At 41.0% G+C, this 26,590-nt stretch overlaps 1 protein-coding gene across 4 annotated transcripts in view; it reads right to left on the reverse strand.

The window, feature by feature from the left end:
- The window catches only part of ASCC3 (activating signal cointegrator 1 complex subunit 3), a 522,423-nt gene that overhangs the window by 280,678 nt on the left and 215,155 nt on the right, over positions 1-26,590 (reverse strand). For all 4 annotated transcript variants that reach the window (XM_069974770.1, XM_069974767.1, XM_069974768.1 and 1 more), the window contains 2 exons: positions 23,464-23,628; positions 6,753-6,929 (listed from right to left, as the gene is read on the reverse strand). In XM_069974770.1, the coding sequence (XP_069830871.1) occupies positions 6,753-6,929; positions 23,464-23,628 (342 nt within the window). The remainder of the gene's footprint in view (positions 1-6,752; positions 6,930-23,463; positions 23,629-26,590) is intronic.

Below are 26,590 nucleotides of genomic sequence, written 5' to 3' on the forward strand. Positions count from 1 at the left end.
CCCTATTGTGCAGGAGACATTGAGGATGAAGGTATGTCTCTTACCTCCGTTTCGGTGCAGTTAACTGTTTGCTTCACGGTCGGGTAAGACTATTAGGAGCACTGCCTTGCCCCCCTATCTACGATCCGGCCCGCTCCATTGATTATTATTAGAAAGGGGCAGGCCGTTTGGCAGACTGATCAGCACTAAGGGGGCAGGGCAGTACTCCTAACGGTCTTATTGAACCGTGGAGCAAATGTCAAACAGCCTTGGAATGGCGCCAAGGGTGAAGGTAAGAGACATACATTCATCTTTCGTGCCTCCAGCACAATAGGGGGCTTTTAGCTGGTGAGATTAGATGAACCTGCTGATAGTTCCCCTTTAACATGTATATATACACCACTCGTTGAGGATAACTGTATACAGAGAGAGAACACAGAGAAATGTATACACAGTGTATACGGATTGCATTCTCTGGTGGCGAAAGTGGCTTCAGAGATTTTGAAAATCTATCTTGTGAGCGGGATCAAACCATAGATGCTTATCAACTTTAAAATGGGCAGCAAAAAAAAAAAAGGAGAAATACTTCAAGAGGTTCGTCGGTCAAGGACTTTTTTTGATATGTGCACGGGGTGTTCAAAAATAATAAAGCGCACTTAACTACCTGTCTCCCACAAACTCTTTCCTGCTGTACAGCTGCTTCCGGAACCTGTTGTTGTGACATTGTAGCCCCCTCAGCCAATCAGCAGTTGCAGTGGTGTCCAACCTCAGCCGCTGATTGGCTGGACGGGCCTGCAACATCCCAACAACAGATCCCAGAAGTGGCCATGCAGTGGGACGGAGCAAGTGAGATACTGGTGGTGCCACGGAAGCCAGGGAGGTAAGTGTGCTCTAATATTTTTAAACACCCCATTCCCTGGTCCTTTAGGGTATACATTCATGGAAGATAAATAAGGATTCACTGCTGCGTGGGGTGGAAAGTTAACAAATTTCATCAACAGGTTTTTTAAATTCTATCTGCTAAGGGTCCATATGGAAATTGACAAGAAGCATTGTTACCAAATAGATTTAATGCAGATATTATCTACTGACTTTAATAGGGAAGTCAAAATTTACAATAATCCTATGGCCCAGATACAGTATTGTCCTGCGTATAAGACTACTTTTTAACCCAGGAAAACCTTCTCAAAAGTCAGAAGTCGTCTTATACTCCGGGTGTTGGCTTATAGGGAAGGTGCTGAAAAACTTCGGAAACGGACTGTGGAATCTGCGGCCACGGCTCATGTTTTATAACTTAATTAGCACTGGTAAACAGAAACCTGAGCTGTGATTGGTTGCTGTGGTGATAACCAGAGTGTGTGGGTTTTAGGCAGCTTGATAAATAGGTGCCTTTGATCACACACTGTAAACAAAAAAAAAACTTTTTTTTCCAGAAGTTTTTTGTTATTTTGGTCCTTTTTTAGCCATCTATAGTTAAAAAAAAAACAGTGAGTGAACACAGCTAACTGCAGATGCTATGTCTTGAGTGACCAAGGCTATTTGGGCCTTTTTGCCCAAACAGTTGTCCCTTTTTTTCCGTATTGAGTTCTATGAGCCATAACCCTTTTTATGTTCTCGTAATGTAGCTATATGAGGACTACTTACTAATGGACATTTATAAATTTTTGGAGAGATGGTAGAATAATGGGAAATGCAGCTGTCTTATTGTGTGTGTGTGTGTGTGTTTTAAATTTACCTAATTGATCCTGCTGTAAAAATATTAATATAGGTTTTATTTTCTGAATCACTATAATTATAGCCAAACCAAATGTTTACAGTTTTGCTGGTTTTACTACTGCATTTTGGAACATTAAAAAAAACAAAAACGACACACACTATACACCTGTCTCTCCAGCCGGCTGTACATAGGCACATACATGGCACACACAGGCTTGAAGACCCATACATTTAATATTTTCAGATTTTTTTTTTATTAAATTATATTTTATGAAGCGTTTTTATTTTCTTTTTCCAGAAATGTTTAAAGGAGACCTGTCACCACCCGCGGCCGGGGTGACAGGCTCCAGACCCCCAGATAGATCCCCTTATACTTACCTCATGTCGCTGAGTCCCACTGCCAGAGTCGGTCCCGGGACGGAGATATCCTGGTGAGAAGCCGGCGCGCGCGCTGTGGAGATGGGTCTGGCGTCCATAGAGAATGAATGGAGCCGTGCGCGCGCAGCAGAGATGAGTCCGGCTCCATTCATTCTCTATGGACGCTGGACTCATCTCCTCAGCGCGCACGCCGGCTTCTCACCGGGATATCTCCGTCCCGGGCAGTGGCGGTCTTTGGCACCAAGCACCCCAAGCGATCGCTTGGGGCCCCCAACATCCAGGGGGGCCCCCCACGCCCCGCTCTTGTGCTCAAGACCGCTGGACAGGGCTGCTGCACCCGCTCGCTGCTGCCATCTGAACTGTAACTATGAGCACTCGTAATGAGCGCTCATAGTTACATGCAGCAGCACTGACAGGGCGGGAGACATTGGCTCCCTTCCTGTCAGTCACTCTTGTGGCCGCAGGAAGGGTTTTCCCTGCGGTCACATGTGGCAGCATTGTCCTTGTGGTGTCGGTGCTGCAGTGACATCACTGGAGCATCGGCGCCAGGACAAGGGGAGTGCGGCCTCTTGTGATCGCAGGGAAAACCCTTCCTGCGGTCACAAGAGTGAAGAGAAGAGGAGACGCCCAGACCCAGGTGAGTATAAGTGTTTGTTTTATTGTGTTATATACTATATGGGAGGGAGAGCACACAGGGGCCTGTGTAACTGGGGGAGCGCACAGCGGGGGTCTATATAAATAGGGGGAGCACACAGGGGGGCTATATAACAGGGGGAGCACACAGGGGGGCTATAGACTACTGGGGCTTCACAGAGGGATTTATATACTACTGGGGGCAGCACACAGGGGGTCTATATACTACTTGGGGCAGCAGAATGGGGTCTATATACAACTTGGAGAGCACACAGGAGGTCTATATCCAAGTGGGGGAGCACACAGGGGGGCTATATACTACTGCGGGAGCACCCAGGGGTCTATATACTACTGGTGGGGCACACAGGGGGTCTATATACTACTGGAGGAACATACAGGGGGTCTATATACTACTTGTGAGGCACACAGGTGGTCTATATATAACTGGGGGAGCACACAGGGATCTGTATATTACTGGGGCAGCACACAAGGGGTCTATATAATACTGGTGGGGCACACAGGGGGTCTATATACTACTGAGGGAACCACACAGGGGGTTTATATACTACTGGAAGAGCACACAGGGGTCTATATCCAAGTGGGGGAGCACACAGGAGGTCTATATCCAAGTGGGGGAGGACACAGGGGGGGCTAAATACCCCTGAGGGAGCACACAGGGGGCCTATATTCTTGTGGGGGAGCACACAGGGGGTATATACAACTGGGGGCAGCACACAGGGGGTCTATATACAACTGGGGCAGCACACAGGAGGTCTATATACTTCTGGGGGAGCACACGGGGGGCTATATATAACTGGGGGAACACACAGGGGTCTATATACTACTGGGGGAAGCAAACAAGGGGTATATACTACTGGGGGCAGGACACAAGGGGTATATACTATTGGGGGCAGCACACAAGGATTATATATTACTGGCGGTAGCACACACGAGGGGGGGGCCCCAGACATAACTTCGCTTGGGGCCCCAGAAATGCCAAGACCGCCCCTGGTCCCGGGACCGGCTCCGGCAGCGGGACTCGGCGACATGAGGTAAGTATAAGGGGATCTATCTGGGGGTGGGGAGCCTGTCACCCTGGCGCGGGGGGTGACAGGTCCTCTTTAAGGAAATTTCACATGTGATCTTCTGATCACTCATGTAATACACTGAATTTTCATTGTATAGCAGTGTACTGCTGTATGCCTGTCAACATAACACTGACAGGCAATCTATACACCTGTCTCTCCAGCCGGCTGTACATAGGCACATACATGGCACACACAGGCTTGAGGGCCTCCAGAAGGTTTCCAGCTGCCATGTACACCTTGCCATATTACGGAGGGGTAGCTTCTTAAAAAAATAAAAAAAATGTCATTTTCATGTCTAATTAGTTGTATAATGTCTTTATTTGTAGTAGTTCTGGAAAACATTTGCATACATCGGATTTCCCTAGAAATCATTAAAAATGTGTAAAATAAAAAAATATTTATGTCGTTTTTATTTAATCTTTCAAGATGCAGTACAAAAGAGCTGTCAAGAACTTATTTATTCTTACTACTACAATGATAGGGATGCATATTTCAGTTACTATATAGGTGATATATGCCTAAAAATTATATTTTAAGGATGGGTTCCCACTGTATTTGTGTTAAGTTTAGTATAAATGTTTTGTACTCTTGAAATTATAAAAACATACACATTAACAGATGCAAACTACGCATTGTTCTTTATATCATACCATAGAACCGTTTCCCCTGACTTACATTATAAAGAAAAACTTATTGCAACATGAGTTTTTATTAGCTTTTTTTCTTTACTTTATTGTTTTTTTTATTACTGGCAAAAGATTTCTGGCACAAAATACTGCCAAACATGCCTTGAACCACAATGGAAAAAGATGTGACCTTGTTAGAAAGAGAATTACACACAGTGGGGAAAATAAGTATTTAATACACTGCTGATTCTAAAAGTTTTCCCATCTACCGAGAATGGAGAGGTCTGTAATTGTAATTTTTAAATAATTATTTCACATTTTATTGCATGAAATAAATCCATTTCAGGACCTTTAAATGCTTCTTATGGAGTCACTCCTTAGTTGCCCTGGCTGTGTGTTTCACGTCACTGTCATACTGGAAGAGTTGGCAAAAACCTTAGTGGCACATGGCCCCCATCCACCCTGCCTTCAATATGGTGCAGTTGTACTGTCCCCTTTGCAGAAAAGCACCCCCAAAGTGTTTCCATCATGCTTCACGGACTGTGTTCTTGGGGTTCTACTCATTTTTCTTCTTTTTCCAAACATAGAGAGTTGAGTTGATACCAATAAATTCTATTTTTGTCTCATCTGACCTCATAATCCTCTCCCATTCTTCCTCTGGATCATTCAGATGGTCATTGATAAACATCAAATGGGCCTAGACAAGTGATGGTGTGAGCAGGGGGACCCTGTATGCCCTGCAGGATTTTAATTCATGACGACGTGGAGTGTCCAAACTCTATTTAGGTCATTGACTAGGTCCACTCGTGTAGTTCTGGGCTCATTCCTGACCTTTTTTCAGAATCATCCTTACTTTATGAACAGTGATCATGCATGGAGCCCCAGAGCGAGGAAGAGACAGTCGTCTTGTGTTTTTTTTTTTCATTTTCTAATAATTGCGACAACTTGTAAATTGTCCTGTAGCCCATCCCAGCCTTGTGCTGGTCTATAATTTTGTCCCTGGTGTCCTTAGACAACTCTTTGGTCTTGGACATGGTGGAGAGGTTGGAGTGTGATTGATTGAGTGCATGGACAGTTGTTATTAATACAGGTAATGAGTAGTGCTAACATTCTTGCTGGTTGGTAGGTGATCATATACTTGTTTCATGCAGTAAAATCCAAAATAATTATTTATTCATCATACAATTGGATTTCAGCAGTATTGTTTACTTATTTTCCCGCACTGTAATAGGTGCACACAACTTTGAATCTATTGAAGTGTCTAAATTATAAGACAGTATGAGCCACTGCGATAAACCTAACTTTTTTTAGATAGTAAAAGTAGGTAGCAGATCCATTTTACATACCATAAATACAACAAAATATGGTAAAAAAAAACATTTCAGTTGCACTTTTCTCACGCTATCTTGGTGATTGGTATAAAGAGTGTTGATGGATGTTATGTCTAAAACATTTTTAGGGTATATTCACACGGGCGGGCTCGCAGCGAGATTCTCGCTGCGAGCCCGGCAGGTCCTGTCAGTTCCCATAAACTACATACTTGCTGCGGTCTAAACGACCGCAGCGAGTATGTAATTATACCGCGCTTAACCCCTTCTACTCCCGCCGGCTCCCCCGCTGTAAGCAGCATACATTACCTGTCCTTGCTGCACGGGTCCGGCGTCCTGCTCTCCCGCCCGGCCAATCAGTGGCTGCGGCTGGGCAACACACTAATTGGCCGGACGGGAGAGCAGGACGCCGGACCCGTGCAGAAAGGACAGGTAATGTATGCTTACAGCGGGGGAGCCGGCGGGAGTAGAAGGGGTTAAGCGCGGTATAATTACATACTCGCTGCGGTCGTTTAGACCGCAGCAAGTATGTAGTTTATGGGAACTGACAGGACCTGCCGGGCTCGCAGCGAGAATCTCGCTGCGAGCCCGCCCGTGTGAATATACCCTTAAACATTTTGCAAGCTTATGTCTAGTGCTCCATGTACATTGTATGGATCATACCCAAGACGACTGGTGGCTGTACTCACAGCCAAAGGGGCTACGAGTGAGTGGTCTGAAAACTTATGGCAGATAATATTTTAGCTTTTGCCTTTCAAAAAAACTACTAAAGATTGCTTAAGTTCTTTTTTAACTTTGTTATTATAGGACACCAAAAGAAAATGCATGATTTTAACACAAGGCTTCAACATAAAATGTAGAAAAAAAAGTGAAATGGTCTAAAGACTTTCCAAAAATGTTGTACATATGGAGAGTATACACACACACACCTATACACATCCAGTACTGATGGCAGTAAAAAATAGTACTGCTTTGATAGTGGCCCTGTTAAAATTTATACTTGCCTTGTTGTTTGACTTTATTCCAATAAATGTTTGTCCAAGGGGAACAGGTCGGAATCGTCCATCGAAGTAGAAAAGACCAATATAAGGATTGACATGAAGAAATGAAGCAACATCCAAGTAGTTGGGTAAAGTAGCTGAAAGGCCCAAGATCCTAATCATACTTTGTGTTGATTCCACCTGAAACAATAACAGAATAGATTACTTACACTGAAAAACTGTAAACTATTGAAAAAAGTAAAAAAAAAAATAGATTTATTATTAATGAGCATTTCTATGACATTATAGCATATCAATGAATTTATATTATGACCATAACTATGTAATGGGCACTGGAAAAATAATAATTGTGAATTCACAATGAAAGTATTGGTATGTTAAAATGTCTGAATATAGATATGCCAACCAGCGTATAAAATGTTGATTATTTACAGTCATTCTCACATCAAAGGTCTGAGAGCATCAAAACTTGTTTTATAAGACTACTAAATAACTAGTAAAGCAAAAGCACAGAAAACCAAAGGGGATACCAATGCTCCTTGAGGAGAATGTCATAAAGATGTATAGAGAATTACAGGCCTTTCAGGCTCCACTGGAAACTTTGAGAAGGCAGGATAAGTAAAGTAGCTCTCGCATACAACAATTGGCCTCTAATCAGTTAGCACCCGGGTCTGTACGGACAAGGGGCAATAACCCTGAAGACAGCTGTCTGCATATAGGTACTCTTTTCTTTTGGAGAGATATTTAGCTTAAAGGGGTACTCCAGGCCGGGGGGTATTTTGGAGGATGGCCGTGGAGGGGGTGGAAGAGCTGCCTTGAGACGTCACGTCTCATGCGGCAGCTCAGACCAGGAAGTGGGACAGGAGTACTGAGCGGCGCGATTCGGGCACTGGAACGGAGGAGGTAAGAGACTTCCAGCTTCAATTTCCATCCCCTCCTCAGCGGTCCACCAAAACACCCCCCGCCCCAGATTACCCCTTTAACATCTATCCCAAGTCATTCTGAGACTTAGTGTGTGTGAAAAACTGACCGGAAGGAAAATCCATTTTTTCAAGGTAGTGTGAGAGATATAATCTAGTGGGCACTTTGAGAGGGACAAGTGTCCCATAAGTGAACTGTGTGCCTCCTGCAGATACTGAATGATCTGAGGAGTGCATGAATCAAGTATATGACTAGGTTGCATCTGACTGCTGTATCTCCTTACTGAATGGTCATCAGAGTTGGGTAGTGGTTACCCACCATGAGAACCTAAGTCCCAGGTTTGCTGAGAAGCAAGCTCCGGACTACCGATACAAACACAAGATTATCCAATGGTATTCTGTGTGGTACAGGGGGGGGGGGACTCCTCTATTACCCATGGAGGCACATACTTGTAAGTAGTTCAATTAAGAGTGGCCTAGTAGGTTGCTACTTGGAGGCTGGAACGCAGAACACTAGGAATGAAGTGTTGAACCTAATCATTTGCATAAAAACATTCTCTCTTTTTGGTTGTGTTAATATAAGAACAATGTGAACAATTTATCCTTCCCGGGTGAATAAAAAATCAACACTCTTTAAAATATGGTGGGAAGCAGAAATTATAGAATGCCATACTCGCTTCTCCGCAATGCATTTTTTTATAAGTAAGATTGGGAACATAGATTCCCAGTATGGAAAAATTAATCAGAGATTCCCAATGGTAATTAGGTTGGGATTTACTGAACCAGACGGTGTGTGCATGTCTAGTTACAGAGGCCGATCCGGTCCTGTGAGAGCAAACTGAAATAATCAGTTCCATGTCACAAAAATAGGTATTGTACGCTAAACTAATAAATGCTAAATCCTTGCTTCTGTGTTTGTGTTGAGAACACACATGACGTAGATTATGGCATTGTATAGAACAGAAGACACAATCTGTGTTGTCTCTACATGGCTCTGTATACAGATTACGATAATCGAATGGGCTGTTACAATTAGATTACTATCAGTCATCTGTATATAAGTACAGCAGTAAACGCCAAGATAATGTGTTTCTCACTAGCCTGTTCTCTTTTCTCTTAAAGTGGAAAAAATATATAATAATAATAATAATAATAATACAGGAGGAAAAAGACCCCCTTTCCGCCAAGAATGCATACCTATCATAAACTACATGCATTAATTTTACTTGACAAGCATGCATGTATGGGTATCGGGTGCTCAAGAATTAATATATTCCTATGAAACAGAATAAATTTTATCCCAAACATCGCTGGCTACCCCAGCCAGCAATTTTAATCTGGTCTTTAATCTTGTCTTTCTTGGGCCTATTCGTTTTTGGGCTTTTACCAAAAACATATATACTTGGATGACTGTCATTCATGTACAGAGACTGTGTCTAAAGCTAGAGAAGGGAGACACATATAAATGATTTTTGTTTTCATGGCATATAGATAACAGGTGGCGTTTCCACTAAAATTTAGGGCATTATAACTAGAGCACAAACAAGAATGTTTTATGGGAACTCATGAGGTCACCAGCCAACCTACCTAGTGAAAAGTGTAATTTAACAGGCTACTATTGGCAACTGCTTTACTTTCTCTCTGCAATAGTTTATATATAAAAGGCACAAAACTATCTGTTAAAATTAACAAGTAAACCATCCGGATGCTGTCGCATTATAGTATATCACAAAAGGAGGTTTGCCTTTTTAACAAACTAAAGTTGTATTTCTTTCCTACATGTCACAACATTGCCTAATACCATATCTGATTCCACTATGGACACCCCTAAGCTACACTCACACTTTGCAGTGTACACTTTTATTTTTTTTTCCAAACTACATTTTCGTTTTTAACTTTAAGTTAGGGGAAAAAATCCTACCCAGGAAAATTATGCTTGGGCCATACAGCTGACAAATAAAGAAAAAAAAAAAATATTTAATACACACACAAAGCACTCATTATTTTGTGTATTTTTAGCAACCGCTAAATACGGTATGTACTCTTTTTAAAAGGTAAAAGATTTTAGAAAATCAAGGGGTTGGAGTAGTATATCGCTTTAGACTGTTAAACTATAACGATGGGATAGAAGGGGTCCTTCACAATAAGCTGATTCCATAGTTTTCACCTACTAGAACTGGAAATATCAGCAGTTATCTTTGGAAAACCAGGCAGTAAAACCAACTTAGTTTCCCTGCAGCACCACCACAGGGGAAATTAAGCTATTCAAATCGATAAGCTGTCTGCGTAATGTAGGACGGTAGAAGTCCTTCTGAAAATTAGATACTTTTTGGAACTGTTCTCCACTCTCACTAAGGAACAGGAGATTTTCCTCTATTAACTTTGAATTTCCTGATTCAATATATAGGAAATGGGCATTACTAATACCTGTAATCAGGTCTATGATAGCACCCCTGGAGAGAACCACCCAATGCAGGACACGAAACGTGTTAAAATAAAAGTTTAATACAACTCTTCACACCTAATTTTTTTTTGCAAAGACTTCTGCAGAGCCAATCCTAACACTATGTCCAAACTAACCTTTATTAGGGAGGTTGTGAGGTGTGATCCCGGCTCGGCAATCTATAGATATGGGCTGTAGCAGCCCAGAGCAATACAGCACTGATCTAATCGATTAATGCATGTGTGTGAAAAATGCATGTGTTTTTATTTATTAAAAAAATCCCCTCCCCTAATAAAAGTTTAATATCACCCCCTTTTCCTATCTTGTAAATAATAATAAAAAAATAAAATAAAATAGAAAAACATATTTGGTGCGTGCATAATCACCTGAACTAATAAACTATCACATTCCTGATCTCGCTCGGTAAACGGCATAAGCGTAAAAACCCGCCAAAGTGCAAAATGGCTGATTTTTGCTCACATCAAATCTAGAAAAATTGTAAGTGAGCAAAAAGTCACATACAGTATACGCAAGCAAGGTACTGATAAGTACAGATCATGACGCAAAAAATAATCTCACACAGCCCCAAAGACCAAAACTTAAAAGTGTTGTAAGGCTCAGAATAGAGCAATTTGAAGTTACATATCATTGTAATCGCATTGACTTGAGGAACATAGATAACATACCAGTTTTACCATAGGGCGAACAGAGTATCCATAAAACCCCTCAAAATAAAAAGAATTGCACTTTTTCATTTATTTCACTGCACTAATAATTTTTCGCAGCATATTTTGACAAAAAATTAAGTCTGTCATTGCAAAGTACAATTGGTGTCACAAAAAAATAAGGGCTCGTGTGGGTCGGTAGGTGAAAAAATGTGTGCTATGGGCTTTTAAACAAAATTGAAATTGAAAATTGGCTCGGTCCTTAAGGGGTTTAATAGAGACATGTGGCACTGGGCTGTGGTGCGCGGGAGCACACGCTCTGCCCCTTCATCTCTGCTACAGGGAGCTGAATTCTGTAGACTGCTCGTATTAGCAGTCTATGGAATTCAGCTCTCTGTAGCAGAGATGAAGAGGCAGAGTGTGCTCTCCCGCGCATGGCACTCCTTTGTTCTAGCTCTCGGCAGGGTTCTCAGCAGCCAAACCCTGACTAATATACACTTCTGACATGTTGCTATGACATGTCAGAAGTTTGTTTAAATGGTAGTTACACTTTAAGGCTATGTTCACACTATGTAACAGTACGGCTGTTGTTGCCATCGTACGGCTGTTGTTGTGCGGTGTGTAACATAGCCTATCTTCTATGGGATCCTGGCCGTAGCGTACACACATTGTATATGCTCCGGCCGGGATCCCGTGCGGAGCCGCAAATAACTGACATGTCAGTTTTCTGTGGCCGCAATTCAATGAATTGCGGCCGTAGGAAACCCTGTCAGTTCACACAATGAAGCGAATGAAGCTTTATTGTGTGTTGTGGGAGGTTCTGATGTGGGCGCGCACTGACGCGCCTGCATCAGAACCAAGCGGCCGAAAAGATCATCCAGCCGGTACTTAAGTACCGTCCGGGATGATCCAGGCAGAGACCGTCCGCTCCGTGACCCGGCCTGGGTCACGGAACGGCTGGCCTCTTGTGTTGTGTAAACATAGCCTAAAGAATTAATCCAGGCTTAGAAAAACATTTTAGACACATATCTAAAGGGATATTAAACAGGGTATTCCAAAAGCAACTAAAGCCATTCCAGCTCCCAGTTTCACTGACTGGCCCTGACAATGGTGCATTTTTAGCAGCACAGAGGCTTCACAGAACATTTTCCCCAAGTAAACTGTAAAAGTCTTCTTTTCATATCAACAAAACAAATTAAAACTATATACTTAGCCGTAATTACAGAGCAGCTCTTGAAGAGTCAATTTTGCAGAATTAAGAAATAGCTACATGCGTAGTATAATCTCTATTACCACAGAAAATGTCAAGTACACCAGCAATTGCTGCAACTTGGGCAATTAGGCAATGAGGTGTTATTTTTTCTTTTAAAAGCACTTATACCTAAAATGCCTAATTGGTCATATATTCATAAATGGGGTGAATAGGCCTTTGGATAGGATTATAGAAGCACTGTGTCACTCGATTAGATTTAGCTCAGAGCTAACATATTCAACATAAAACACAGCGCAAGGAATTCCCAAGTTGTGTTCCTGACATAAAAAGCAGCCACCACTGATGGAGAATAGTTTTGCCCAGAGGACACCTGTGTCAAGCCATCAGCCGCGGCAATTGGTCTTTAACCCCTTCAAGACAGAGCCCTTTGATGCACAGAAGTCCAGGTCAGATTAATGCAATGTTCCTCCCTGCTTTCTAAGAGCTATAGCGCTTTTATTTTTCCACCTACAGGGCTAGTTGGGGTGTCCTTTTTTGTGCCATGATCTCTAGTTTTTATTATTATCATATTGGTGTAACAGAAAAAGTTTGATCGCTTTTTATTAATTTTTTTGCGATATATAATTTAATAAAATCAGCAATCCTGGTGTGTTTTTTTTTCCGTTTAGGCCGTTCACCGTGCGGGAACACTAACGTTATACTTTAATAGATCAGACAATTCTGCACTCTACAATATATAACACGTTTATTTATTTATATTTTTATAATGGGCAAGGGGGTCTTTTAAACTTTTATTGGGAGGGGGTTTATAAGGGGCTTTTTAATGCTTTTCTAAAACTTTTTTTATTACTTTTTTTATTTTTTACTCTTTTATCACTGTAAAATATGCAATCATTAGATTGCATAAACTGATCTATGCTATGCCATGGCATAGCATAGATCAGTGTTATTGGCGATCTATGTATAGAACGAAACAGAAGGGACAGGTACAGCTCACAGTCAAAGTACTGGTTCTGGCCGAGGTTAAACTAAAGGTGCCCTAACCTAGAAATGGGCAGGTATGAAATGGGGGTAATAAAAAATAGGTATAGTCCTAAAGACCAGGAATCAGCCCTACTTCATATAATAGTAGTTTAAATTTAATGTGATTCGGTGATAATGATACTTAAAACATGATTGTGTAATATATAAGAGTAAAAATCAACACATGTGATGCAGAATAATAAATGTCACAAGATACAAATGTTGCATATCATAAAAGTCACATGAAGGAAGAAAAGAGAAAAAAAGGGGTTTAAAAAGAAAGGTAAAAAAAGTCTCTGTATATTGCGGTACCGCTAGGTGCTGGCCATATATAAAGTCATATTTTGGATAATCGTATCAGACCCTTGGGTTCATCTCATAAAAGTCTCTATTGCAAAGAGGGCAAGATGCTCCTTCAGATATAAATAAATAAATAATTTATGCATGGTTGATGGTTGGTCTGGGACCTGTGGTCCTACCACTCTCCAGATACGCAGTCTATTTGATTATGTATATAGTGTCTCTGTGTTGTACACATACTTCAACTCCAATTCGGGTTGTTACTGAAATTCATAAGTAGAAGATATACGATATTGCTAGGCTGCGATGTGGCGGCGTTTATAACGCCTCTCACCCGTCCTGAAGCGGCTGGTGGTGGCGCTTCCTCTGATTTCCTCTCTTGTGAAGCGGACGGTCAGTGATCACAGTTCCAGGCTGGAGCGATCCTGCAGAGCGTCCTCGTGTCTCTGGAGTTGGATTCGCGAGCAGTCTCCTAGCCTCTCTCTCGTTCCTGACCTCTCCGACCGGGACCGGGAGATGTGGATGTGAATGATTATGAATGCAAGGCGTAGTGTAGCAAACTACGGGGGCCCCCAAAAAAGGCGATATTACACAGTAAAAGGCAGAGGTGAAAAAATAGAAAGATAATAAATAAAAATTAAAAATTAGAATAACAGTCTCAATATGAAGTGGCCAATCCTATATGGTATTAGTCCACAAATAGTGTGTGCCAAACGCGTTTCAAGGTTCTTTAAAAATTAACCCCTTCGTCAGTGGCAATAAAGATATTGATAGATAAAAATAAATAAATAATTAATATCTATATTATATCTGAAGGAGCATCTTGCCCTCTTTGCAATAGTGACTTTTATGAGGGTCTGATACGATTATCCAAAATATGACTTTATATATGGCCAGCACCTAGTGGTACCGCAATATACAGAGACTTTTTTGACCTTTCTTTTTAATCCCCTTTTTTTCTCTTTTCTTCCTTCATGTGACTTTTATGATACGCAACATTTGTATTTGTGACATTTATTATTCTGCATCACATGTGTTGATTTTTACTCTTATATATTACACAATCATATTTTAAGTATCATTATCACTGAATAACATTAAATTTAAAATACTATTATATGAAGTAGGGCTGATTCCTGGTCTTGAGGACTATACCTATTTTTTATTACCCCGATCTATGCATAGAGCCTGCCTGAGAGCAGACTCTATACATGGATTGCCAAACCGACAGGACAGAGGTAAGGAGCTTACCCCCGCCTGTCGGCATGGCTGCTGGGGTCCCGATCCCTCAGCGACAGATGCTTGATCTGTTACGGAGCACCTTAAACGCCATGATCGCTGAAGATCGCAGTGTTTAAAGAGGATGTACCACCTGGTACATCCTCTGTAACCTGAACCCACCTATCGAACGGCGCCGGCACGGGGAAGCAGGTGCCGCGGTCCATTTTTCGGACTGAGGCCCCGTTCCTGTGCACAGGGCCGTTCTATGCACGGGAACCGGCCGTTGCTCAAGCACTGGAGGCCGGCCCGCCCCCACTAAGAGGGGAGCCCTCCCCTGTATGACGCGGCTCCCTTAGAATGAACGGAGCCACGTCATACGTTCGATAGGTGGGTTCAGGTTAAAGAGGATGTACCAGGTGGTACATCCTCTTTAAGGGGTTAATGAGAGTCTACTGCGGGATCGCAGCTGCCTCTCATCACCTCCGGCCTCGGACACTGATGTGAGCGGGATCGCTCTCTCTGCAGCGCTCCCGCACACATCAGGAAACCCCTGTCGTTAGAAACGTATGTATACATTCCTACTGCACGGGGTATGTGCAGTAGGAACGTATATAAATGTTACTGACGGGAAGGGGTTAATAGCAGCCAATGACGATATTAATAGCAGCTTGCCGATATTTAAAAACTGTGGCACCTGAATCAATTTCATTGTATATGAGATGGCGAAACATTCTTAAAGGGGAACTATCAGAAGGTTAGACAAATCCCTATTGCACACACAGCACTGCAGATGAAGGTCTCTTCATCCTTGGTGCCATTCCTGTGTAGTTTTAATGCAATCCTGTTTCCATTAGGGCCATTTGGAGCAATGCCCTACCCCTAAAAATGGCCTTACCGGACACAAGATTAAGTTGAAACTACATAGGAGTGGCATTGAGGATGAAGGTAAGTGACATACCTTCATCCTCAGCACCCGTGCACGATTGCACAAAGCACTTACAGGGTTGACTAAGCAATGTCAACCCTGCAACGTGAAAGTGGGGTTCCTATGATTGCCATGTCCTTCAGGCCTGTCAGAAGCAGTGTCTTGTAGTGGGTTATGTTATAACAGCAATTGCAATGATTGCAATAACAGCAACGATTGCAGCTTCAAGGGGAGAAAAAAGCTGTAGAAAAAAAAAATAAGGCCTACAAGGTGGTGAGAGGGTCTGTTCATTTTGTTTGGCAGGTGTTTGATAGTTATGATGAACATCCTTTCTAGAATCTTGTATCTCTTCCAGGCTTTACCAGACCATATACTGTACAACAAGGCTTCTAAACCTAAATCAGGAGATATAATGATTATTTCATCCTGTCGCTACAGTGCTAAATAGTTATAGCACTATAAGCTTTATGTTATATGTAAATTAGGATATAACGCCCCTATTCCCTCGGGCTGCAAGATCCTTCCTTCCTAAGACCGTTATGTTGACAAGTAAACACCCATGGTATTTAGACTGAAAGGCTTTTGCGGCTGCGGGAACACCCTGTGGGCTTTATCTTCTAATCTGCACAAAACTTTTAAGGCTTATACCTTTTGTGCTGGATCAAGAGAATGTATTAAGAGTTATATCTCCTGTTTCAGGGTAAGAAGCCCTGAAGCTGCTGACATGTCCACTGCTGCGAGGCCTATTACTGCATGTCATAGAGGTTTTGCAATGTTATTGACTGTGCGTGCTATTTTCACAAATGAAACACATTAAAAGCAACGTGTTTCCATAAGAAAAAGAAGCAAAAACTGCAGCAATTGTGGAAAAACCTGAATATTTTGCTGCACTGTAATCGATTGCGTGCCACACAGGGTACAGCCTAAAGCCGTGTTCCCATTGGGTAGAACACCGGCCGGGTAACACAGAACAGCTGGTGTTACTGAAGATCATCTCATGATCTTCATTTCTGGTGAATTTGGATGCGGATGCACCAGTGTGTGCCTGCATCCCAATTCACCACAGCACACAATGGAGTGTGCGGCCAGAGCCGCGCGCTCCATTGTGTGAAGTGACATGTCTCTGTGGCCACTGTTTAATAAATAGCGGACGCAGGAAACTGATGTGTCAGTTTTTTTTGTGCGGCCAGAGTGAATCCCGGCCAGAACATATATAAGTGTATACGCTCCGTCCAGGATTCCATTCATTCAAATACAATGTATGTTTAGCATAAATCACAGCGGTTGTTGCAAATTGCATATTTATGCTAAACATACGTTTTGTGAACATGGCCTAATACTTGGTATTAGCATTTAATTTTAGTTGCCTTCCTGAATGTTCTCTTTTCTATAAACAGATAAGAAAGATACCTTTTACATAGTTCATTATCCATCTGATATAAAGTCCTGTTAGCAGCAGATAAACAGAATTGTTTTGTATGATTGTATACATCTGATATCTTTGTTGCTGTGAAAACATTGATAACCTGTAAATCTGTGATTTTTGCAATCTGAAAGAACTCATTCATTTGATGAAGTGAGAGTATTGTAGGACTATACTGCATGACCTGAAATACAACCACAAAGTAAGGTATTCATAGGAGATTGTATTCTGCAATTTCTAGGAAGCAACCCTGAGCTTGAAACAAATACAAACCAATCACTTGTATACTGTATCAGGAAATGTCTTCAGGTTGCATATTACCATAAGCTTGGATACAAGAAGCAGCTGGATAGCTAGAAGTCCCAGATAGAACAAGGAATTCAAAATACACCACATGCGTTTTTGTTTTCTTTTCTCATTTCGTGCACATCTTACTTGATATAAAAGCAACACAGTACTTCTAACATAGTGACACCTTCTTTAGAAGTGGTCTACTGACACAAATCTCCTTCCTGCCATGTTATATAGGCAGCTGACTGCACTGCATGTCATGAAATGGGCATTGCAATTGAGCCTTGTTTTAGCAGGTATAAAATAACAAGCGAGGCTCATGCTGCTCGGCTGAAACAAAAGGATGCTTATGATCAATCTGTACGGTGCCGTAAGAATGCTGTCAATATAGAGAAGTTGCAGTAAAAACAGATATTGTCATACTTTTTTTTTTTTTTTTTTGAGAAAACGAGAGAAAATATATGAGAATATATATTATACATATAGTTTTGTTTGTCTTTTCCCCTCAGTAATTGCTATTATTTTTATAATTTAATTTTTTTTTAAAGCACTCTTAATTCCAGAGTACTGTACATACGGGTAAAGGTTAACGAACAAACTGTAATGTAAAATCAAGAACTTACTACAAGAATAAAGCAAACAGAGTGTGACTTCTTGATAACTGAGGTGCAACTTAGTGGCAAAAAAATATGGTTCACTTAATAGAGAATTAGTGTGAAAATGTTGTCAGTGATTACCCCCCCCCCCCCTTACGTTTTAGTAAACCCATATTGATAATTTATTGATGGACACTGTTATTTCAAACACCTTCTTACCAGTTGATAACTTATACGATTCCTTATGTTTCTGTAAATAACAATTTACAGAAGTTGCTTATTACCCCCCCAAATGCTTAGAAGATGTTAATGCTGCGTTTACACTGAGCCATAATTCGCCCAATCGAACGATTTCAAGGTAACAATGTGTTTTTCATAACGATCAGCGTTTAGACAGAACAATATATCGTTTGGAAAATTCGTTATTGCAATCGTTTTAAGATCACTTAATCCTCTCACACACATAGGATAAATCGGTGGGAGACTGTTCACACGAACCGATCTGCGAATTTTTAACGAACGACCAATGACAATTTGAGAACATGTTGAAAGATCAAAATGGACGATTTCTTGATCATCGCTTGAACGTTCGCTGTGTTGACAGGAGCAGATTATCGCTCAAATGCAATCGTTATAGCGAAAATTCGAACGATAATCGTTTTCTGTTGCTGCTGATTACATCTCCAACTTCCTGTTTGGACCAGTGTCTGTGTGCTGCATATTCCTACAGTCCCCACAATGCATTGTTTCCCTGGCCTGCCTCTGTAAACCTCCCACCTCCTCCTCCCACCCACAAACATGGCCACAACCCCGCCCTCCATCCCTAGCTCCTCTATTCCCCGCCTCCCTCCATCTATTCCCCTCCCACTGCACAGCTTAGTCCCCTACACAAGCAGTAATGGTAAATACTGACAACCCAGCCCCCTTATTTGTGTGTCCAGTGTGTCCAGTGAATAAAAACTGCAGCCGCCATTGTCTACTTTTAATATGGCATGATGCTGAGGGTTGTGGTTGTGCAACCTGGAGTTGCACAGCTTGAAAAATTACTACCAGCATCTTGTTTCCTTCTTCCTGAAATACAGAACTTCCTGTGGGATTTTTTGAAAAACGGGTAACATTACAGCTGTCCTAATGAGTGTAAGTGGCAATGTTATACAACTTTCCTTTTTAAGTGCAGTGTTAAATTATGTAATTTGCCCGGAGTACCCCTTTAACAGCAGCAGTAAAGGAACGAAGATCAGTTTGTCTCCACCCTACGGGGCGGTTCACACTATGGAATTTGAGTAGAATTTCAAGCGTAGTGTTGGGTGCGGACTCCATTTGAAGTCTCGCCTGTCAATTCTTTGGGCAGAGTTCACGTAAGACATCCCATTGAATGAATGAGACAGAATTTCAAGCGGAGTCATCTCAAAAGTGAGCACAGGCATATAAAAGGTCTATAAAAGACAAATAAGTAATGTAAAGACATTATATAAAAGAACATGGAATATATTTTAAAGTGTTGTCTGACAACATGTATCATGTTCTATCATGTTGTAAAAATGCTATGAAAATATAACATCACATTTTTGTATGCCTAGGGGATTTTATGGGGAAAAAAAACCCTTTAAGTAATTGGAAATCTATGGATCATAGGTGACAGCCCTATACCAAAGCTAACAGCACATTTTCAGAGATAGCTTCATTTAGAGCCTTAGAAGAGAAAGAAACAACCACAGGCAATTCTCAAATAAAAATGTTTATCATTAAGCATTACAAATGGAAAATTTACTAAAGGTGATCCTGAAAATGGAAAGCTAAAAGGGATTATTTTCTCTTTAACCCGCACTGTCATTTCGCTGACACCAATCATTGGTTGTAAATCACAAACCTATCATCTTATATTTCTCATACTGACAAGTTAGTTTAACTTGTGAGGGCGCCATTATAACTAAGCATAAAAATCACTACATACAAAAGAATTCATGGTTCACAAAATATAAGATTCAACATATAAGCCTCCACACAGCCCAGTAGATTGACAAATGGAAAAAAATTATACAGGTCAGAGATTTTAAAAGGGAATTGTGAACTAAAAAAAAAAACACCCTAAACTACTCACATGGCTACTTTTACTATGTAAGTAGTAAGACGATCTATACTTTTATTCCAGTTATCTCAGGCTATAATCACCTGAAAAAATACTTATTACTACTCTTAAGTGTCAAGGAGGTGTGGCCAGGTTACTAAAGTGTAATTAAGTATCCTGGCCACGCCTCTATGACACATGACGGCTAAAATAGAAAGAAAAAAAAACTTTTTTCTTTTAGGTAATTGCAGCCTCAGGTAACTACAATAAAGGTATGGATAGTGTCACTGCTTACATGAAAGCAGTTTGAAAATGCAAAAATGAATATTGTCTGTGTCCTCTAAGGGTCCATTTTTACATGGTCAATAGTGTAACTTAAACCATAAAGAGAGAGGGGTATTTTGACATAGGAGAACACACAGATAGCCCTATGTGCACTATATGTCTGAAGCTTTGGAATGCTAAGGCTGGGTTCACACTATGTTTTTGCAATCCTTTTTTTTGTGAAAAACTGATGAAAAAAACGGATGAAATTGTGTGCATTCGTTTTGATCTGTTTTTCCATTGACTTCCATTATATAAAGAAAAAGAAACACGGATGAAAACGGATTCGTTTTTTTAACAGACACAAAAATGAGGTTGACTACGTTTTTGTGTACATTAAAACATAGTGTGAACCCAGCCTAAGCAGCTAACAATGGCGGCAGGCAAAGAAAAACCTACAGCCTTGCAGTGTGCTCTCCTATATTGCCCCTCTTCCGGCAGGTGTCAGGTAGCATTGGGGGTGTATTCTAGCAGACATGTCTAGTTTAAATCACTGCTACCTATATTAACATTAACTTTCTTAAAGAGTAACTATCATTTCACTTGCGTGCCATTATACTCTTTTAAAAATCCAACAGGCACATAGTCTGCTCCTAAAGCAAGTGGACTACAATACTGCCATATATTTTGTGTTTGCATAGAAACTTATGAATGACTGGATTTTAGATAGGGTTAGTTAATTTACCATGAAGTACTATGTTCACAGAAACCAATGTCATTATGTCATAACAGCACAGTGTTTCAACAGGGGTCTCTATGAACTGCTATTTTATTAGCCGTGGGCATTCTTGCTGTTTACTTTCTGAAAGTAAAACTATAAAGGACATATAACATAGGGAGTAATTGAGGAAGAAGAAAAAAGATTGCTGGATGTGGATTATAGCAGGAGGGGAAATACACAGTACCTGTAGGATAAAAACAAAGAGAAAGTGACTTTTAAAGTCAGACTTTGCTCATTAAAGTAGTTATCCAGTGCTACAAAAACATGGCCATTTTCCCCCTACTTTGTCTCCAGTTTGGGTGGGGTTTTGAAAATCAGTTCCATTGAAGTAAATGGAGCTTAATTGCAGACTGCACCTAAACTGGAGACAACAGTAGGGGGAAAAGTGGCCATGTTTTTGTAGCGCTGGATAACCCCTTTAAGGCTATGTTCACACACTGTCAAAATGACAGTCTGCAAACATAGCCTAAAACTGAAGGAGAAAATATGTGTACCTAGGAAACATTGAACATTAGACTATAATGCAGCATGGGCAGCCTCATATGCGCATGGATTAAATAGTGTGCAACTCTACCATAGCTTTTTTCCACCCACCAGAAAAGATTTTCAATAAATTGTACATATTCAAAATAGCTTCAATAAACACTACTGCTCAATCTGTAAAAAACAGGCCATGATGCAACTAAGATGAATGAAAAATCACAACATTCGCATAAACTCCCAAAGAGCCCTATTACACAGAACGATAATCGGCCGAGCCGGCCCTAACCGGCCGATTATCGCTCCGTGTAATAAGCACAACGATCATCGGCTGATCGTTAATATTCACTACTACGACTCCCATCTGGGATATCTGGCTAGTCCTGTGTTTTGAGACTCTTCAATGAGGCTCCACGGGCTCCTCTTTTGCTTCCCAGGGGTAATGCACCTAGGACTTCACTGCATTGAGCTCTTTCACTAGCAGCCGGCAGTGTAGTCATTTGGCTGGTCTCCCTGAGTTCAGCAATCTGTTTCTCTTATGGCTCTACTAGGCATTGCTCCCACCTAGCCAGAATCCTGCTCCACACTGATGAGGGGCAACACCCCGAAACAGCTGTATGTGGATGGTTACCTGGCCTTGGTTTATCCCTTGTCATTACACTGACTTATAGGGCCACTTAATCTGTTGGATTTGGTGGTTTCCTAACAAGAGCTCTCCCTTGGCTGGGTCCTTCCCAGAGGGATATCTGGCTAGTCCTGTGTTTTGAGACTCTTCAATGAGTCTCCACGGGCTCCTCTTTTGCATACTCATGTTTCCAGGGGGCAATGCACCTAGGACTTCACTGCATTGAGCACTTTCACTAGCAGCCGTCAGTGTTGTCATTTGGCTGGTCTCCCTGAGTTCAGCAATCTGTTTCTCTTATCATTTTAGCAGTGAAAACTACTTGCCGTTCTGTGCCTGGAAGTCCTGGATCTTGCTACTCTGCTCTGATTTCCTACCAGGATCCCCCAGCCCTGTGGACTGGCTGCAAGGTGCAAAATTTGACCAAGTAATTGGCAGTGTCGCGCTTGAAGCACAACCACCCCAGATCATCGCTTTTGAGCCATAACTGAATATCAGTTTCCAGTATGCAGTGTTACACTACGTGCACCCCTGGTGTCTTCTATCTGTCCTTGTTCTATTAAAGTGAAGCAGCCATGTTTTTCCACTCCTGGATAATCCCTTTAAAAAAAGAGGTCCAACATACTTCCAAATGCACAATTGTTTTTTATATCTTTTATAGCCTCAGGTGTCCTGATTCGAACAGTATTTTAACTTAATTAGTCCCCAACCCCTTCCCTCAATGTACTTGGCTGACTCTCTTTGCCTATGACAAAATTGTTAAATATATTAAAACAACAATAAATGGCTAAGGGGTGTGAATAGGAGGCTGAGGGGCAAGAATCATGTGATTACAAAGCACCAGATCCCACTCTCATTTACACCCTATTTTGTAATGAAATTTCACCCATCAGTGTGTGTGTGTGTGCGTGTGTGTGTGTGTCTGTGTGTGTCTGTGGGGGGGGGGGATCACAGGAAAGAAGAAACCTTGTGGTAACCAGAGCACCCAAGGCAATACAATTTTCTAAGGTTATCCAAAGGTTGTTTGCAATGTTGCAGTGTAGACCTATTAGACCAAATGATCAAGTTTAGAATGGAAAGTAATCATGTTTCTGTAATCCTGAATAACTCCTTCAAGCTAAGCAGGAGGAGAGCTTAGCCTTGGAGTACACAACCTATATAGAAAACATATTTCCCAGAATTATGTGAACAGTTCACTAACAACCTATAATAACGAACGTTTTTTGGCATTTTTCCAGAATAAGAGTGGTTTCTACCACATGGACTGGTCCTTCAGGCGACGTAAAGACAGAACTAATGCAGATAAACAAATGGAGTTGGCAGTGGAACATACTAACAAACTAGGTGGCCCCATAAGTCACAAAATTTTTTAGTGAAAATGTTAACACTTTTGTAACTATACATTTTCTATATTTTTTTCATGATGCAATAACAACTGGTATAAAATAAGAGTTCCAATAAGAGTTAAAATGTGCTTACCTGTCGTAATGTCCTGGCCACTAAACTTTCCAATACTGGACCTCTGTCTTCATGCAGCAGATGCACTTCATCTAATATCATCAGTCTCACAAGCTGAGACAATGCCACATCTCCCACGCTTTTTCTAGTAACAACATCCCATTTCTCCGGAGTAGTCACAAGCATCTATAAAAAAAAAAATTGCACAGAATTTATTTGTATTATCCAAAATTAAAAAAGGGAACACTAAACAATAGTTAGAAGGATTTTAGTATGTCTGTTCTCACTTCACACTGTATATATGGCATATATGGAAGGGCTTGTTCAAAGGTCAAAACCCCTTCTTAAAAACAGTCAAACTTTTCCCCAGCAGGAGACACTGCAGCAGACATGAAGTAATATGTAAATGCTGCCGATTTGTTTTCTATTTCTATTGAAGTTTATTAGGAAAACCCACTACAAGGCTATGTTCAAAAATAGTTGTTTTGAAATAATGGCTGTTATTTGCCATTAAATGATGGCCATCTACTGGTTGGAAAATACTGACCAAAATAATGAGCAAAAATACTGTGTGCAAACATAGCTCAAATCTGCAAGATTTGTGATTAGACTATAATCTGTTAAAAATGAAAATAAAAAGTCTGACTATAAAGATTTCAGTCTTTTGTTAACATACTCATATTTTTTTTTTTCAAACTGAATGGGTGTCCTGAAACACCCATTAAAAAAATAATAATTGCAAAGCAGATCTTTTCCTTTTCTGGGCAATTTATCCAAAAATCATACACACACAATTTTTTTTTTTTATAAACAAATAAAACGACAACACAAATAAAGAATTACATGTACATAACCGAGAATACAGATCTAAACACATAAACAGCACTTACAATAATTATTTAAGTGGTTATTAGGGTCCATTTACACAGAAAGATTATCTGACAGATTATCTGCCACAGATTTGAAGCCAAAGCAAGGAAAAATCTCAGTCTTTCCTTTATGACCTGATCTCGGTTTATATTCTGTTTCTGGCTTTGGCTTCGAATCTTTGGCAGATAATCTGTCAGATAATCTTTCTGTGTAAATGGACCCTTAGAGTTACAAAACCTGTACAGCTTCCTTAAATTAAAAAAAAAAAAAAATAATCCACAGACGCAAGGAAAAAAATTCCCAATGTTTACAGACCGTTTAGGAATTCACAGATAATTGGCAACTCTGGTAGCTATGTAATACATGGGGATCTAAAGGCCACTGATGTGGGAGCTACGCTGCTCAGCAACTCTTACCTCTCTTGACTTAGACATTCAAATGTTTAAAACTTTTTTTATTTAAAAAATCTTGTTTTCCATTCTTTTCACATGTACTTGATTTAAACAAAGAAATATTCCCCAACCACTTCCTCTTAACTAGTTGAAGACCTAGACTGCTCAAATGACCTGGCCTCCAACCCCTCAACTAAAATGCATGCCACCCTAGACTTGATTTTGTCACATGGAAGTTTAAAGGGGTTATCCAGTGCTACAAAAACATGGCCACTTTCTTTCAGAGACAACACGGCTCTTGTCTCCAGTTCAGGTGGGGATTGCAATTAAAGTGACTCTGTACCCACAATCTGACCCCCCCCCCCCCAACCGCTTGTACCTTCGGATAGCTGCTTTTAATCCAAGATCTGTCCTGGGGTCCGTTCGGCAGGTGATGCAGTTATTGCCCTAAAAAATAACTTTTAAACTGGCAGCCCTGTGCCCAACGGCCGGGACATATATTGTGTATGCATTAGGCTGGCACACCCTCTCTGTCCCTCCTCCCCGCCCTCCTCATTATTAGGAATGCACCAGGCAGATTTTTTACTATTCATCTCCGGTGTCAGTACGGCACATGGGCTGGATCGTTTAGTCACCTGTGCAATTTTCAGACAGGAGAAAATGTTTTAGGGCATTCCTAATAATGAGGAGGGTGGGGAGGAGGGACGGAGGGGTGGTGCAAAGTTAGGGCACAGATATTCTAAGCCACAGCCGTTTGACTCAAAGCTGCACGTTTAAAATTAGTCTTTTAGGACAATAACTGCATCACCTGCCATACGGACCCCAGGACAGATCTTGGATTAAAAGCGGCTATCCAAAGGTACAAGTGGTTTGGGAGGGACAGATTGTGGGTACAGAGTCACTTTAAGGTCCATTCACATCAATAAAACTGAGCAGCAAAACCCCACCCAAGCTGGAGACAAGAGTGGTGCTGTGGAAGAAAGTGGCCATGTTTTTGTAGTGCTGGATAACCCCTTTAATACCATTCCAAGGAGACAGAGGGTGCAGAAGGCTTAAGGGTACATCCATTTTTCCAAATGCACTACTTACAGCTTATTACTTCATTTACTTCTTCTGCATAGATGGATAAAAAAACAACACAAATCTTCCTGTGGGCCAAATACTGTGACAATTTTAATATAATAGGGAAAGAATTTGACTTTTTCTATTTACTTGACCCTTTAACTTTTTTAAATTTAACCAGGAGGTGAAAAGATCCAATCCAATTTTCTGGTATAAGGCCATGCTCACACCCTGTACAATGGCTAATAGGCTGCCTTTTATTGTAAAATTGAAAGGCATGATACACTACAGTTCAGACATATTGCAGTATAAGGCTATGTTCACACTCACAGCCGTACAAACAGCAGCCATCTCGCGTGAACGGCTATTGTTTAACGCTACCTACATCCGGAATTTATCATCATGATCATTAATTCCGGTCGTAGGTAGCGTTTAACAATAACCATTCACCAGAAACGGCCGTTGTTTGTACAATTGAACACAGCCTTATACTGCAATATGTCTGAACTGTAGTGAATTATGCCTTTCAATTTCACAACAAAAGGCGGCCTATCAGACCTTGCCTCTGGAAGGTCTAATGGTGTGTTTACACCTAGTTATCTGACAGATCTTTGAAGCCAAAGCAAAGAATGGATTTGAAAAGATGAAAAATCTCAGTCTTTCCTTTATAACGTGTACTTTTTTTATAGTCTGCTTCCGGCTTTGGCTTCAAAAATCTCTCCGTGTAAATACACCATAAAAGACATCTGTACATGGTGGACCTCTACTGTGATTACACTGCAGTGGACTGATGGGGTACGGGTGGAGCCTCTTCCTGATGTCAA

Source organism: Dendropsophus ebraccatus, chromosome 6 (genome assembly GCF_027789765.1).
Source record: "Dendropsophus ebraccatus isolate aDenEbr1 chromosome 6, aDenEbr1.pat, whole genome shotgun sequence".
NCBI classification, from domain to species: domain Eukaryota; kingdom Metazoa; phylum Chordata; class Amphibia; order Anura; family Hylidae; genus Dendropsophus; species Dendropsophus ebraccatus.